Here is a 14,499-nt window from a genome sequence, read left to right on the forward strand (position 1 = left end):
GCATTGGCGCCTGTCGAAAACATCTCATAGCGAATTTGTTTATTATTCAGTTCCAACCTGGATCGGGTATCAAGATTGGATCTACTTGTTTTCTGACAAACGTCAGTTTGATCGTTTGTTTTCAAAACCTACCTCAGGTTGAGGTTCGCACTGACAAAAAGTTCGGTTTCGCACTAGGTTGGAACTGGTTCCAACTATGATAATAAACAAATTCGCTATAAGTATCAAAGGAATTTCGCATCTGGCTTCATGCACCAGTGATCAATAGGGTGGTGCAAAAAAAGAATTATTCGTATTGTTTGATGATAAACGCTATCTCTGATAATCTCAGCTCTGTAAAATGTATGGAAGATCTGAAAAAGCACCACAAATTTAATTTTAATGATTTTAGTATAAGTGAGGAATCCTTATTCCCGGATGGTTTTTTCATCCACACCGTTTGAAAAATTCATGTAAATTTCTGCGAGATATAGCGCACATAAAATTAACGCTAGATTTGGCATAAATTTACACGATATTTCGTGTAAATTTAAGCGCAATATCGCATAAATTAGCAATATTGTATGCAAGCTTGTAAACGATTTCGCTACTTATGCCAAGTATAGCTCAACATTAAACGAAGGAAGATTTTACGCGATAGTTGAAATTCAGATTTTTTTTTCTGTGCATACTATTTTTCCTTATGCTTGGACGCCGTTAATTCACTGATAAGGATAGCATATCCGGTCAGCATTCTACCTGCTGAAGCTCGAGCATCTAGGAATCCTGATAAAGGAATACGAGCAAAAACACATCCGGGAATAAGGATACCTGACTGTATGTCCAATTTAGACCAATATTTTTTAACTTGTAGGTTGTAATTCCTAAGAATGATTTGACAATATTTTCCTGACTCATGTCATATGATTGTTATATTGGTTCTGAAGTTGTATAAGAATCTGACTTCTGTGTGTGAATATGCTTTAATAAAGTTTTCATCAAACAAATTCATATGAAATAGTATCAACAAGCTATTGTCAGTAAGCATTAAGCAACAAGATTTGGACTACACACTAAGAAAAAATCATATAAATTTAGGTGCTCTGAGACTGACATATACGAGCGTCAATTTTGACAGAAAATTGAGTCATAACAGATGCCAAACTTCAGCTCAATCAAACGTACTTTTCGTCAAGTAACGATCTTTTCAGTCTCGGCGTACTTAATTTTACATGACATGTTTGTTTACGTCTCAACCCGTATGTCAAAGATAGATTCCGTCTCGTGTAAAATTAGTTATTTCTAAGTGTGTACATGTTCGAGAAATGTGAGTATGTACTACTGAAAATGTAACTTTTACTGTATAAGCAAATAGTTGCAACGAAATCAGCTTATGTTAATAGAGAGTGTATTTCTCGGAGAAAGTATCAATCTGGAAATTTAAAGAAAAATATTATTTCTCAATATTTGGACCGCCCTAATGGGCATGAACAGGTGGCTTGCGACATCTTGTGGCTCAACTTTTCCATATGCGGTGTCACTGGAACCTGGCACTGGTTGTATACAAATACACCTTTACTATCACATCCACGCTAGTTTTAGAAGCCAACATTCTTGCGAATTTTTAAACAAGTAAGAAATCACGACTTTAGATACCTAAACTTAAACAGATTGCAGTAGTTTTTTTTTCAACTCACGTGCACGAATACGTTTTGAGGTAGCTTTCTTCTTCACCGCCACCACACTGTACCTTCGGTGTTGTCGACGCAGATTTATTCACGACTTTGCAGTTTAATGTCGGTGCGTGGAACAATCATGGTTTTATTTACTTTCCTCTATCTACATACTTATTGACCATAGTTTACCAAAGGGCCGCGGGTCAGGAAACTGACAGCGCTTGAGTCGGTTAATAGGATAGGCACTATTATTTATTTCCATCTCCAGAGTATCTATGTTTGTTTTTGTGAGAATTCTCACGTTACATTTCAACAATCTCTGTTTTGCTTGATCTATTCCGTATTTTGATTTTATATTGTTATTCACCCTAAAGTTTCAGCATTTATTGGTGCCATCTTCAGGGGTGAAAATTGTGATGACAGATGAGCTGAAATTAACCATATGGGATTCCCCGTGCTGACTGCACAGCCAGAACTCATAGTTTGGTTGAAAGTGGCTTGAAACTGGCAATTCTCCATATTCAAACGGGCCGTCCGCATCTTCGGCAAATCTTATTCTTTTATATTTGACCTATCCTTCAACGCACAGTTTTGACCATGATAATCATCTATCATGATGAAATGTCTGATTTGCTCAATTGTTTATACACTTGTTTGTTTTTACTTCGAATTACGGATACCAATTTTTCGGATTTTGTTCGTTGATTTGTTTGCTCTTCACTTAATGGCGCTAGAGTGCGTTCCATCCGCTGCCACCGCCATCACGTCGTCGTGGTCATCGTCTCAGCTTATTACAATTCCTAGCGCTTCTTCAAAGTACGGCACACCACACCACAGCACCTTGGATTTGTGCATTCTTAAGATCTCTGTCTCTCTTTCTCTATAACGTCGTTGGTCCACCGATAGATTCCACGGCTTAGGGAAACCCGAAGCCTCTTCGGTGAGGATGAAGAGGGTACTTCTGTGGGATTCAATTGAAACGGCTTTTTTCGCCTCTCCCTCTTTTACTCACTCTTCTACACACGGCGTCACACGTTCCTAAGCGGATGGGGATTTTTGCAATGATAAACGCTCGGTCGAACATTATTTGCGTGCGTATTCCAGCTGTGAGGGCTTTTCAATGGCCATGGCCAAAAGGTGGTTTCACACGTTTTAATTAGTTCCGCGTAGAGGCGCCTTGGAGACTGAGTCTCTTTTTGCGATTCACTCATAGAGGTAATCCCTAACGCCGTACGTTTTCATGGGAAGAATTCAATTAAGCCAATTAGGGTAAACCCTTTGGACACGGTGGCTATTCTACTCGTTACTATTATCGTCTAATTTATTTGTCTTTCTCTTGCTCTTGTTTCAGGTTGTTTTCTCGGCGATCGATGATTGCTGTTAGTGCTGTTCAATGAGGGCTATCCAGGTTGAGTGAAACGGTGAAGAAGTTAATCAGTGTGGTTTAAGTGAAGCACAGCAAAGATGGCTACCAGTTCGAAAATATCGCTTAGCCTAGTGCTGTTCAGTGCGCTGTTCTGGTCCCTGCTGATGGATGTTGTCAATGCGGATGCTGCGTTAGGTGAGTTTATATTTGACTATTATTTGGGTTTTGAATTCAATTTTAATTGTTTGTGCTATTAAAAAATATCCTGCTATGACTTTGACTTTAAACATATATGCTTTCGATCAGTTTCTTTATTTCAGTACTGGGGTATGAATCATCGTTAATTAATAAACTAAAATCTGGATTTCTCCATCTATAACGAGATTTGATCCGTCTGACATCTCAAAATCTTTTCGATTGCCCATAAATTCACTTATAGCGAGCAGATATGGATACAAGAACTGAGCAAGTTATTAAACTCGCATATGAGTCGATATATCGCAACAAAAGGACTTTGATTCAAAAAAGGAGTTCTATCCTCTTTCCTTGGAAATTCCACACCCGCACTCAACGTAGCTTTCTTTGAGTACCGCAACTATTAATTGAGAGCTTTCTTAGCCTGTATTGTACTTGCATTCGTATATTGTGTGGTGAGCTCAATGATACCCTACGCTCAAGTAAATCGATAAATTTTCCAAAATGAAAATATTTTGGGTATCACAAATCTTTACTTCTGATTGAGATGTTCCGTCGAGTCTAGAAAAATTTACGTATCTCAGTCTTGATATTTAGGTCAAATATCATCGGATAAAACACTTATTCATCTATTCATTCTGCATCTATACAATGCGATGAGAAAGCAACTGACAAACCCAATAGCTAAATAATCGCTTTCTTGGAAATATGATTTTGCTAATAAAACCATGATTGCGATGTAAATATTTACATAGATCCGTGCGTATCTCCAACTCAACGGCCCATCTTTTACAATCAATCAAATTCTGGTGGACGGAAGCACAGAAGTGCCTCCGACGGGCCATTGCTTGTCGACAACCCTGCAATAGAGATATACATAGTAAATGGCAAGCCACGAGTGCCATCATCCATCCGAGAAGCCAGAAACGAGAAACAGAAGACGAAAAATATTCATGTTTGATAATCATCTTCGAAAGTCACACAGCTACCAGTATTTAAAATAAACAACATCTGAACATCTTCTGAAAGGGAACTCGCTGCTGCCTGCTACGTTACTCTTGCCATCTTTGAGATTGTGTCACGATTTAATGTGTCGAAATTTGAAAGGGCTCACCATACCAAACTGGTTTCGCTTTAGTCAAGCCTGGCTTCCAGGGAATAGCATCAGTGGGGGTGGAAACTTGATCATCTCTCCTGGCTGGTTGCGTTTTATGACTGTAGGGTTTGGGTTACTGTATGAAGAGATGGGAACTAGGGAAAACGGCAGTAAAATGCAAAAAATTGAATTCCAAATATCAACTTGATATATTGCACAATAATAAAATGTTCCAAAACTGCTTTTGAAGGTTTGAGATGGTAAACATAATGTGCGAAAATTCTACCAGTCATTGTTTACCTTCTATTTGAGCGATTTTGCTATGCAAATTAAAATAAACCCTTACTCGCCTTTAGCCTTTAGTCCCTGGGACAACCCAGTGATTCGTAGATCGTCTCTCCACTTACGTTGCAGCTACGACAGTATTTTCGCTACTGACCTTGCTGACGGCATTCCGCGTATCCGCATTTTGACACATAAAATCGACGATATTATTCACGGTAAGGGCAAACATCCTGAATTTTTCAGCATGATTCTAACAACTACCATGGTTGTCTTAGCCTTCGTGCAGGTATAATCAGCGTGGCTGTTGAAGTTTAGCTGGTTGACGATCATCACTGCTAGGTATTTCAGCACGTGCTTTGAGGCTATGACATGCTCCCTGACGATGCTTTCTGCCTGATACGCCGCTTTGCAGCACCTCCATTTTGTGGTGGGCTATCCAGTTCTCAATCGTTTCGATCGTCTTGGTTGCTACACACTTAGAAATAACTACTTTTACACGAGACGTAATCCATATTGGACGCAAATCATAGAACGCAAACAAACATTTCATGTAAAATTAAGTCTTTTCAAACCGTAACATCAGCTAGTCGACAAAGAGAACGTTTGATTGAATTGATTTTCACGTTTCTTTCAACTGATTCTTATGTCAAAAGGCCCGCTTATATGTGTTGGTCTCAGGGAACCGAAATTTACATAACTTTTTAGTATTGTGTAGCAGTCCAACTTCTTCTCACGTTTCGCATAGCGTCATTTGAACGACGTTGTCCGCGAGGCTAACGATTTCGAGACCATTGGGCAGCTTGAGCATCAGCACGCCGTTGTAGATCCCGTTTCAGAGCGTTAGACCAAGGATGGAGCCTTGTGGAACTTCCGTCGTGATCCTAATCGACCTCTGTCCCATGTCTGTCTCGTAGACCAGCACCCGGTTCTGGAAGTAACTGTAAAGAATCCTGCAAAGATAACTAGGGACCCTCATGTGGTGCAATGCATTGGCGATAGCATCCCAGCTAGCGCTGTTGAATGCTTTCTTGATGTCTATCGTTATCACGGCGAAAAATCGATATCCCCTCCGTTTCTGTTTGGATGACTTCTCGGCTCTCTCGATCATTGTATTGCATCCACCGTAGATTTTCCTTTCCAGAATTTGAACTGCATCCTCGACAATCCTTTCTCGCTCTTCGACAGTTCTTGCTCACTCTTCGTCAGCCTGTTGAGGATATTCCTTTCCAGTAGTGTTTAAAGATTATTCAATAAGAATATTGGCGAATGGGATGCTGGATCACCGGAGGTTTCCTGGTTTCAGCATCACTACTAATTCCTGTACCTTCCATCTGTCTGAGCAATGATCTTAATCTAGGCATTTATGCATAACCACCCTTAACGTGTTTTGGGAACGCCTGGATCGCCATTCTACACGGCGAGCTTCCACAAAAAGATTCTTTCACTTATCACTGTACCCATTATACACTGTCCAGTTCATATTTGCCACAAAGGACATAATGCAGAACGTGCCGTCGATAGTTGATTTCCGATCACCTTCTCGAAAGGTGCTGATGGTTTCTTCGCAAGTTACACTAGCTTCCAACATTGCAAGAGCTTCCCGTAGACTGTACCCAATTGCGTTGGTACATCTGATCCCCCAATACACTACCAAAGCATTGAAATCCGTCTTCGTCCGATGAGCTCTTTGGTGAGTACATCAAGCATTTGGTGGAACTGCTCCATTGAGGTGCGTAGCAGCTAAATACGAAGATTCCGATGATTTTGGTGATCTAGAAATCTTCGTACGCCACCGTTTTCAGGAAGAACTCGATATGGCTCTGCAATGATTGCATCGTCGCACTTTTTTCTATTGTAAATTTCCACTGCAGCTGTTGTGCATGCCCCACGGCTTCTTCTTACAATGTGACTCTTCTCACTGCATCTTCTACACAGCTCAGATCAGATAAGCCGTGAGTGATCGGCCCCCGTTCTACTAACTTTAGTCACAAGAAATATTGTAATATATATTGAATTACGGCTCCGCAAAGCTAACGCAATTGAGCCTTGACAAATAAATGAATTTATAAAGAAAAATAGAACTATCAATTTTATTTCAGTGTGAATTTTGGAAAATGTTGTAACTTTAGGAGAAGTTTTAGTGTACGAAAATTGTAAATTATATGAAACCAGTTACCTACGAACTAAATTTCAGTCAGACTCCAGAAGTATCATGATTTCCAGCACAAGCAGTGTTGTTTAATTTATGAAACTGACTTTTCTGACTGACGGTTCTCCAGATGATCTAGAATAACCTTAAAAGTGGCAAATTAATGTCAAAATGAACCTAGAACAGACTCATATCCAGGCATGGAAAATCTCTTATTCATTCACATTCATTTACCTCTAGGTTTTTTTTGATCATCAGAATTCCGTAAAATGATGTATGGAGCTTTTGTAGATTATGAAAATAGCTACAACTTTTGTGAATAATTCAAATCTGTATCTCTTATGCATGAAGAACCAGAGCGAACAGAACCCACCACAGTTTTTCAGTGAATGTAAATTACATCACACAAGTTCTGCCCACTCTAGTTCGTCGTACATAAGAGATACAGATTTGAGTTATTGACAAAAGTTGTAGCTATTACCAAAACCTACAAAAGCTTCATACATCATTTTACGGAATTCTGCTGAACCTATTTTTTTTCTGAAAAAAAAAACTCGCAGTTCTGAAAAGGATTGATTCGGAGTTTTCACCTGAATATGGACTCAGAAAGTCAGGAGATCCTGTAGTAGATCTGGACCATCCTACTTATATGCAAAACATTCTTTTACCTCGATTTCTGATTTAGATTCACGAATTACCCATCTTTACAGATGTTTGATCGTTTGGCGCCATTTGGCCGAAGTTCATGTGAATTAGTGGAAAATTTCAAGATTTCAAGGTATTTAGAAGCGAGAGGTGTATGGCCACAGGATCATTAAAGCCTCTATAATAAAAACAACCAACCATCCAGTATCTAGAAATTTTGAAAAGATCTAATAAACATACAAAATCTGGGATTATTATTCTGAGGTTTTAAAAATCCTTGTCTCCTTGGGAAGTATTCGAATTCTCAGTTTAAAAATAATGTTTAAGATGTTACTTAGATGTGACCATGAGATTATGTTTTTTTACAAACTTAAACTTGGCAGAAAATTAAACTTGCCAAGAAAACCACAGCCCTGAATTTGACTAGTATGGCTCAAACTTCTTACAAATTCATCAAACCAAAACCAAAAATCCAAACTTTGAATATTTGATCAACTACAAGTCAATATTTTAGAAGCATCACGCTCATCCTGAAATTTATATGTCATGCACATTTAGACATTACTAGCAACTTTGATATTTTTACCGGACTTTCAACAGCTGAACTGTTCGATAGAAATCATGTATTTTAACTCATTGGTTTTAATGATACAAAACAAGGGAAACTACCCCACAATGGCAAGACTCGGTTATTTAACCAAAGCTGACAGTGTTTTGACATTAAAATTAAGTGCAACAGCTTTTGAAATGAGGGTCAAAGTTTTACTCAAAGCTGTTGAAAGTTCGGTAAAGAATTATCGAAGTCGGTACTAATTTCTAAGTGTGTGCAACCAATAAAATGTATTCGTCTAGTTATTTCTACAATGCGTTATTTACAATTACTAAGGATATAATATTCAGATTGTTCTAATAGATCTCCATTCCGTGTCAAAACTGTCGAGTTAATCAACTTTCATGCACATCGGTTTTTCCTTATTAAAAATTTATTCTGGGTGCTATTCCTAAATCGATTGGTTTCCTATGAGGGGAAATTTGAATTATTGAGTTTTTTTTAAGAATTTTCCTCACAAATATTAGGGTTGGCTCTGAAGAGCCAAAAATCCATGTGTAAAAATCCACCAACATTGTGTTTATTTAGGAATGTAAGCAACCAAACAAACCTTAAGTCAAGATTAGGGTGCCAATGTAAACGTTCATTTTGAATTTTGATTACAAAATAGTTTAAAATTTTGGTTTTATTCGATTGACAAAAAATCGACATTCTGGAACTTAAAATATTTTGGTGAGTGTAGGATCCTGGATATGGAACATTGATTATTTGGTTTATAAATTTGTTCTCAATTATCTCCAAACTAATTGTACATTATTTAAAATTACGAGAAGATTTTAGGAGTGATGTTTAGATGCCTTTAGTGAAAAGTTATGATCTTTGCTTGCATTTTTACTGAAATATAATAGAACCATCCTGGTGCAGTATTTCTATCCTATCGCTAGTCATGGGTCTAAATGATATACAAAAAGTTTGGAATTAATTCTGATCAATTTTATAAACCAATTCATCAATGTTCCATATCCCGGATCTCACGAAAAGAAAGTAAATTTTTGCCAATATTTTTAAGCTAACACCAGATCTCGATGTTTCATGCATTTTAAGTCATTTGGCATCAAATTTCTAAAATTTCAGATGAAAAATGTTTAAACTTTGGCACCCCTAAGTCATGTCCTATTGAGCTCAAATTTTGCATAGTTTTTTTTAACCAATAAACGTTTTGTATATGGTTCGTTTTGGTCGATGGTCTCATTTATTCCCATACATTCATTGGCACCCTAATGAAGATGAATCCGATGTACATGAGAATTGATTAATCTGCCACAGATTAACAGCGTGTGGTGGCTTTAGAGTATTTTTAAAGATGCACTAGGAGTTCCCCCATATAGATATATCAAAAATTTCAACAGAGGATCAAGTGTGTCTATTAAGCGGTGCCGTGGTTTAGTGGTAAGCGTAATGACCTCTCACCCTAAAAGGCCTGGGTTCAATCCTAGTCGGCACCACCGGGATTTTGTGAGTCATAAAATCTCTGATCGCGCTTTCCATTGGAAGGGAAGTAAAACCGTTGCTCCCCGGCCCATGAGTGGGTCGATAGGTAGGGTCCAGGTGTGGTAGCTGCCTCCATGATGGCGTCGAAAGCATTGGTTCTCAGTACGGAAAACAAATCAAGGAAAAAAAGTGTGTCAACTCTCCCATGCCGCTGGGATTATAGAAATAATAAAGTATTGAAATATTTCAGATGCAATGGGTGGAGAATACAGTTATTGTTATTTATCATCCAGAACTGATTTCACTTTTTCGCTGATCCTGATCGTTGGGTAATCGAAAAAACGTCATACTACTTCACTTCAATTTTCACTAAAACAACAATATGTGACGACTACGACGAGACAACGGCGCCGGTGGTGTAGTGGTTAGCGTGATTACCTCTCACCCCAGCAGGGCTGGGTTCAATCTCTGATCACGCCTTCCTTCGGATGGGAAGTAAAGCCGTTGGTCCCCGGTTCATGTGTTGATGGGTCGATAGGTAGGGTCTAGGTGTGGAAGCAAGATCGACGGAAAAAAACAAACCAAAGGACTACGACGAGTCATGGAAGGCGTCATGCTACTGTGTAGGAGAATGTTGCCAGCTATTTTAATTGTCTCCGCGTTTCTCTCTCTCTTACAGGTATCTAGTTTAGATAGATAGATTTCTGAGATCATAGCTGCTGGTTTATCAAATATCCATGATTTATTGCTAATGTTTTGAGCATGACTAACTGAGTTTGTATATGTAGATTGGATTGTAGATTGTATTGTTTTTTTTTGCGTTAAGCATTTTTATTTTGTGATTTTAACCATTTAAAACCATGTTTAAACAAACTGTAGATTGTTGAAAATTTCTCATGGGCGCAATCTAAATAGATCGGTCTGATAAGTGGGAAAAGAAAAAAGAAAGATCCAATGCGGTGTATGTTGGAAGCTGTGTTAGCTGATGGGCAATGAAGAACCCAAGGTGATCGCGATGGTGCGAATCCAGCAGGTCAATGTCCGATGGCTTATAGTGATACTATCTCTTTCCGGGGGCTGGCAACGGGTAGCGGTTTTCCTTAGTCAAGATTAAAGAAACTATTCTGAACTGCATTCGAAAGCTTCAAGCTTTTTTATATAGATTTCACTAATACAGTACTAAAAAACAAATTGAGAAACTCGGTTAGCTTATTGCTTACTGAGCAGAAGATCGTGGATTTATTCTCAAGTTCATAAAAAAAAGTTTATGCTAATGCTCATCCTCATATGGTTTTTAAGCAATTTTAATAAAACGCATTTTTACAAAAATAAAGAGTGTTTCTTGAAATACTGTTCATAATTTAATTCGCATAAAATACGCTCATTTTTTGTAATTGAAATAAAATTCTTTTATATGCTACAAATTTTACCAAAATGCACGGAAAATTAGTTAGTCAATCAAGCCCAGCACAATACCGATAAGTAAATAATTATTTGTTCTACCTCTTGCCAAGATGTTAAAATGAAATCTGTGTTTCGGAAAATTGCGACTTCAACACTGTAAGTTTCTGTGTATGAAAATCTTAGGTATATAATCAAGTTTCATAAAATTCCGTTTTAACCATGGAGCGATAGTGTCTGTTTGAGCCAATCTAATTGTACTATAGTAAACTAATTATAAGCACGGCCGCACGCTTCATTTGTGCCTTTGCCTAAATGATGTGAGAGATATGGTGGTGCAACACGCCATCAATTCCTAAATCTAAACTGTCAAAGTCGCCGTGGATGAAGCCAGTCAAAAAATCATCACTTCTGTCCGATAGCGATTGACCGTGGCTTGATTATGCGAAAGATTTGACTTCTTCAGTTCCTAATGGCTTAGTAGCATCATCATCACCTCGAAATGGTATAAAAACTACTACTAATCGGATCTGGCTTTGGGTTTGTTGGTGTGAGTAAACGGTATCGAAAAAGATCAATTTCCAGCAAATGCTACCTCAAATGAAGATTTGTTCGTAGTAAGTAATTGCTACTAGATTCTGGATTAAGGTGTTTGATAGACTACACCTATATAATAAAAAAGAGAATTCCCTCAGACGACCCCGGCACTCCCTGTCGCCAGGTTTTGCCTGTGTGTACATTATTAATTTCCACATCGAATGAAGATCCGCGTTCTTGTGTGCGATTTTTTTTTATCTGCTTGTACCACTGCCAAACCTGTTGTCGCTGTCGCATGTCTCCAGCTCGTTATAGTTGTTGTGTCTGCTGCGGGTTGAGGCCACGGTCGGAGCCCGTTCAAACAAATAGCATCAGCACTTTTGCGTCACCTTTTCCAATCGCCTCTATACCTCTATAGTTGTTTACGACCCGAGGTAACGATTGATGAGTTTTCGACAGCCTCTTCATCGTCGGATCTATTTGGTTGGTTTCATCTTGTGAGAGTCATCTTCAGCGTACGCCGTCGTCGCCGGCCGGGCAAACCTATAAATTTTGGTTTGATAGCGCTTGGCCTCAAGATCCGTATGTATGTCAATATGTATTCGAATGTACGGAGAGGTATCTTCTCGAAAATAAAGCTCCCGGCTAAAATGCGCTTTCTGATAATAGCCTCCATCATAGCCAGAGCTGGATAGCTGTTGACCGGTTCCACACGAAGCCCTCGAGAGACACATTCACCGAACGTCAATTTGCAAGCATTTGCGATTTTTTTCGTGACTGGTTTATAAAGTGTCTATAAAACATCCAAATTCCTTCTTGTTTTATTTGTTGTCCCTCTCGTGAACTCGACGAGCACAGGTTGTATCAAGAAACGCGCGCACGGACAGAGAAGAATGCTGCTCCAACATCCAGTTGCACTTGCAGAAAGCACTTGTGCTATAAAGAGAGAGAATAAAAAACAACCTTCATCATCCACGAGCGCTCTTGTTCAGAAAAAAAAAGTTGATATTTTTAATCAAAAATTTGAATTGCAAGCCTTCGGTTGGTGCGCTCGCTGTTGTAATAACAGGATAACCTACATTAAAATCGCAAAAGTCTGGCAAGTCAAGTTGTTAACATGAACCGGTTCCCAACCGGAAGTGGCGAAAATTTTCGGAATGCTTGTCGCCATCATGCAACGACGACCATGCGGTCCAAAAGTGCATCCAATCGGAAACTTTGAATGCCACTTTTTACTGTCTTAATTAATAGCCGCTCTCAAACAACTCGAACACCAGAAGAAGTAGAAAACAAACACCGCAGCAGCACGGCAGACACACAAGTTCAAAAGCAGTCTAAAACTATATAATGTAGGGTACCTGTTTGGTGGATGGCGTTGTCGCCCAGATGGCTAGAAGCTGTCGATGCTGGGTGACAAATTTCATAATAGTTATGGACATAAGCTGTTAGATAAGATGTTTATTTTGACAAGCGTACAAGAGCAAACGGGGTGCAGCACAACAATGTTAGGTGCTCTGCAACAATGTATGTGGAGTTGTTTTTGGCCTTCGCCTCCGTTTTGCGGTCTATGGAAAGTGGTTGGTGTTGCACCAAATGCATTGATTATAAGTGCAATACTTATATGACATGCAATGTTTAATTTGCTTGGTCATTTGTTTTCTAGTGTTTGAGGTGTATTAAGTATATGTTTAAGTATATATTTAAGAAGCCCTAACATTAATCACATGAAATTTTGGCGCTTTTGCAAAAACGTGCATGTGTGCTCTGGTTGAAAATGTCATTTTCGTGCGCTTAACTGTTAACGCCTTAATAATGTAATTTAAGAGATATAGAGCAGTTCCACGCCAAATGCAAAGTTTTGGTAAAATTTTTGAAACGTTTTTTTCATGTAATTTATACTTAGAAAACAATGTTTGTAACTGTTTGTTAATTTGTTTTCTGTGAAACAATATACAAAAACCGTATTATCAAAAATTTTCAAAAATTTACCCAAAGTTCTTGTTTTACGATTTTTATCAGTTTTCAATTGTCCATGGTTTTGAACATATCAAAAGTTTTCATTTTTCATTAACCTTTTTATAAAAAAAAAATCATGAAATGGGCAAGGGACTGTATTTTAATTTTTACTGGAAATAACTAAACAAAAACATTTATTGTTTATTTTTTCCAAAGAGACATAGTTTTTCTCTTCAACTTTTGGTCAGATGTCATTTCAGTCAGAAATGCCTTTTCCGTACTAATTTTTTATTAATTTCAAGAAAATTTTACAAGATCCAAAACGGTTGAATTTTAGAAAAAAAATGTGATCATTGCCCATAACAAGCAATTATGCTAAGTTACATACTAATCTGAGAAGTTTGGAGAAATTTTAACACCAGATTCTTCTTCAGCGAACACAAATCAAGTAATGCTTACTTCTGAATACTGCTATGCATAAAACTCTGCATGGTGTACTTCATTCTAGAATTGAAAATTTTCATTTCAGATCTCTTTTTAATTCCAAAAAATAAACTGAACAAGCAACTTAATAACTAACATCATAGATTCGAAACGTATTTGCTAGTACAGGTTTGAGAAGTATTTGTTTTGTGTGCCAATCGTATGGTTGAAAAAATATTCAGATTTATCAGTAGAAAAGTGATCAACTTCCCCCTGTTTTACGGTATGGAGGTTTAAAATACAATTTTGACTGCAAGTTTTGATCGAAGTGTGCCCTGCTTCTAAACGGACGCGAAAATTTGTCAGTTTTCATATTTTTCGTCGCGTTTTTTTCGATTTTTTGGTTGAAGGCCCTTGATAAGTTTTTTCTAGAAAGTGCGTGAGTATAAAAATTGAAGGCTATTTCCATAAGTATTTTTAACGGAATTCGGTCATGTGAGCTGTGATTCGGGTTTCCCGTTATTTTCGGTTCTTCTGTATTTTCTGTTTCCGAGCTGTAAAAGAAGGAGGGCGAAGACGCCCAGCGGCACATCTATGGCTAGAGGCGTTGCTGCTCTTCTGTTTCTGCTGCTTACAAAACGAAAACTCTGCAATTTGGACCATGTCATTTTTGAGAGATCGGTGAGATCATTCTATATTTTAAATTATTTTGCGAACCATTTCAATTTATGTATGGGTCATTCCAGCTCA

At 38.1% G+C, this 14,499-nt stretch overlaps 1 protein-coding gene across 12 annotated transcripts in view; it reads left to right on the plus strand.

The window, feature by feature from the left end:
- The window catches only part of cv-2 (crossveinless 2), a 243,186-nt gene that overhangs the window by 111,338 nt on the left and 117,349 nt on the right, over nt 1–14,499 (plus strand). For all 12 annotated transcript variants that reach the window (XM_065221159.1, XM_065221148.1, XM_065221149.1 and 9 more), the window contains one exon: nt 3,007–3,216. In XM_065221159.1, coding sequence (XP_065077231.1) covers nt 3,120–3,216 — 97 coding nt within the window. In that variant the 5' untranslated portion in view covers nt 3,007–3,119. The remainder of the gene's footprint in view (nt 1–3,006; nt 3,217–14,499) is intronic.

The sequence above is a fragment of the Ochlerotatus camptorhynchus genome, unplaced genomic scaffold (genome assembly GCF_037179485.1).
Source record: "Ochlerotatus camptorhynchus isolate MF236.1 unplaced genomic scaffold, CSIRO-AGI_Acam_v1.1 ptg000139l, whole genome shotgun sequence".
NCBI lineage: Eukaryota > Metazoa > Arthropoda > Insecta > Diptera > Culicidae > Ochlerotatus > Ochlerotatus camptorhynchus.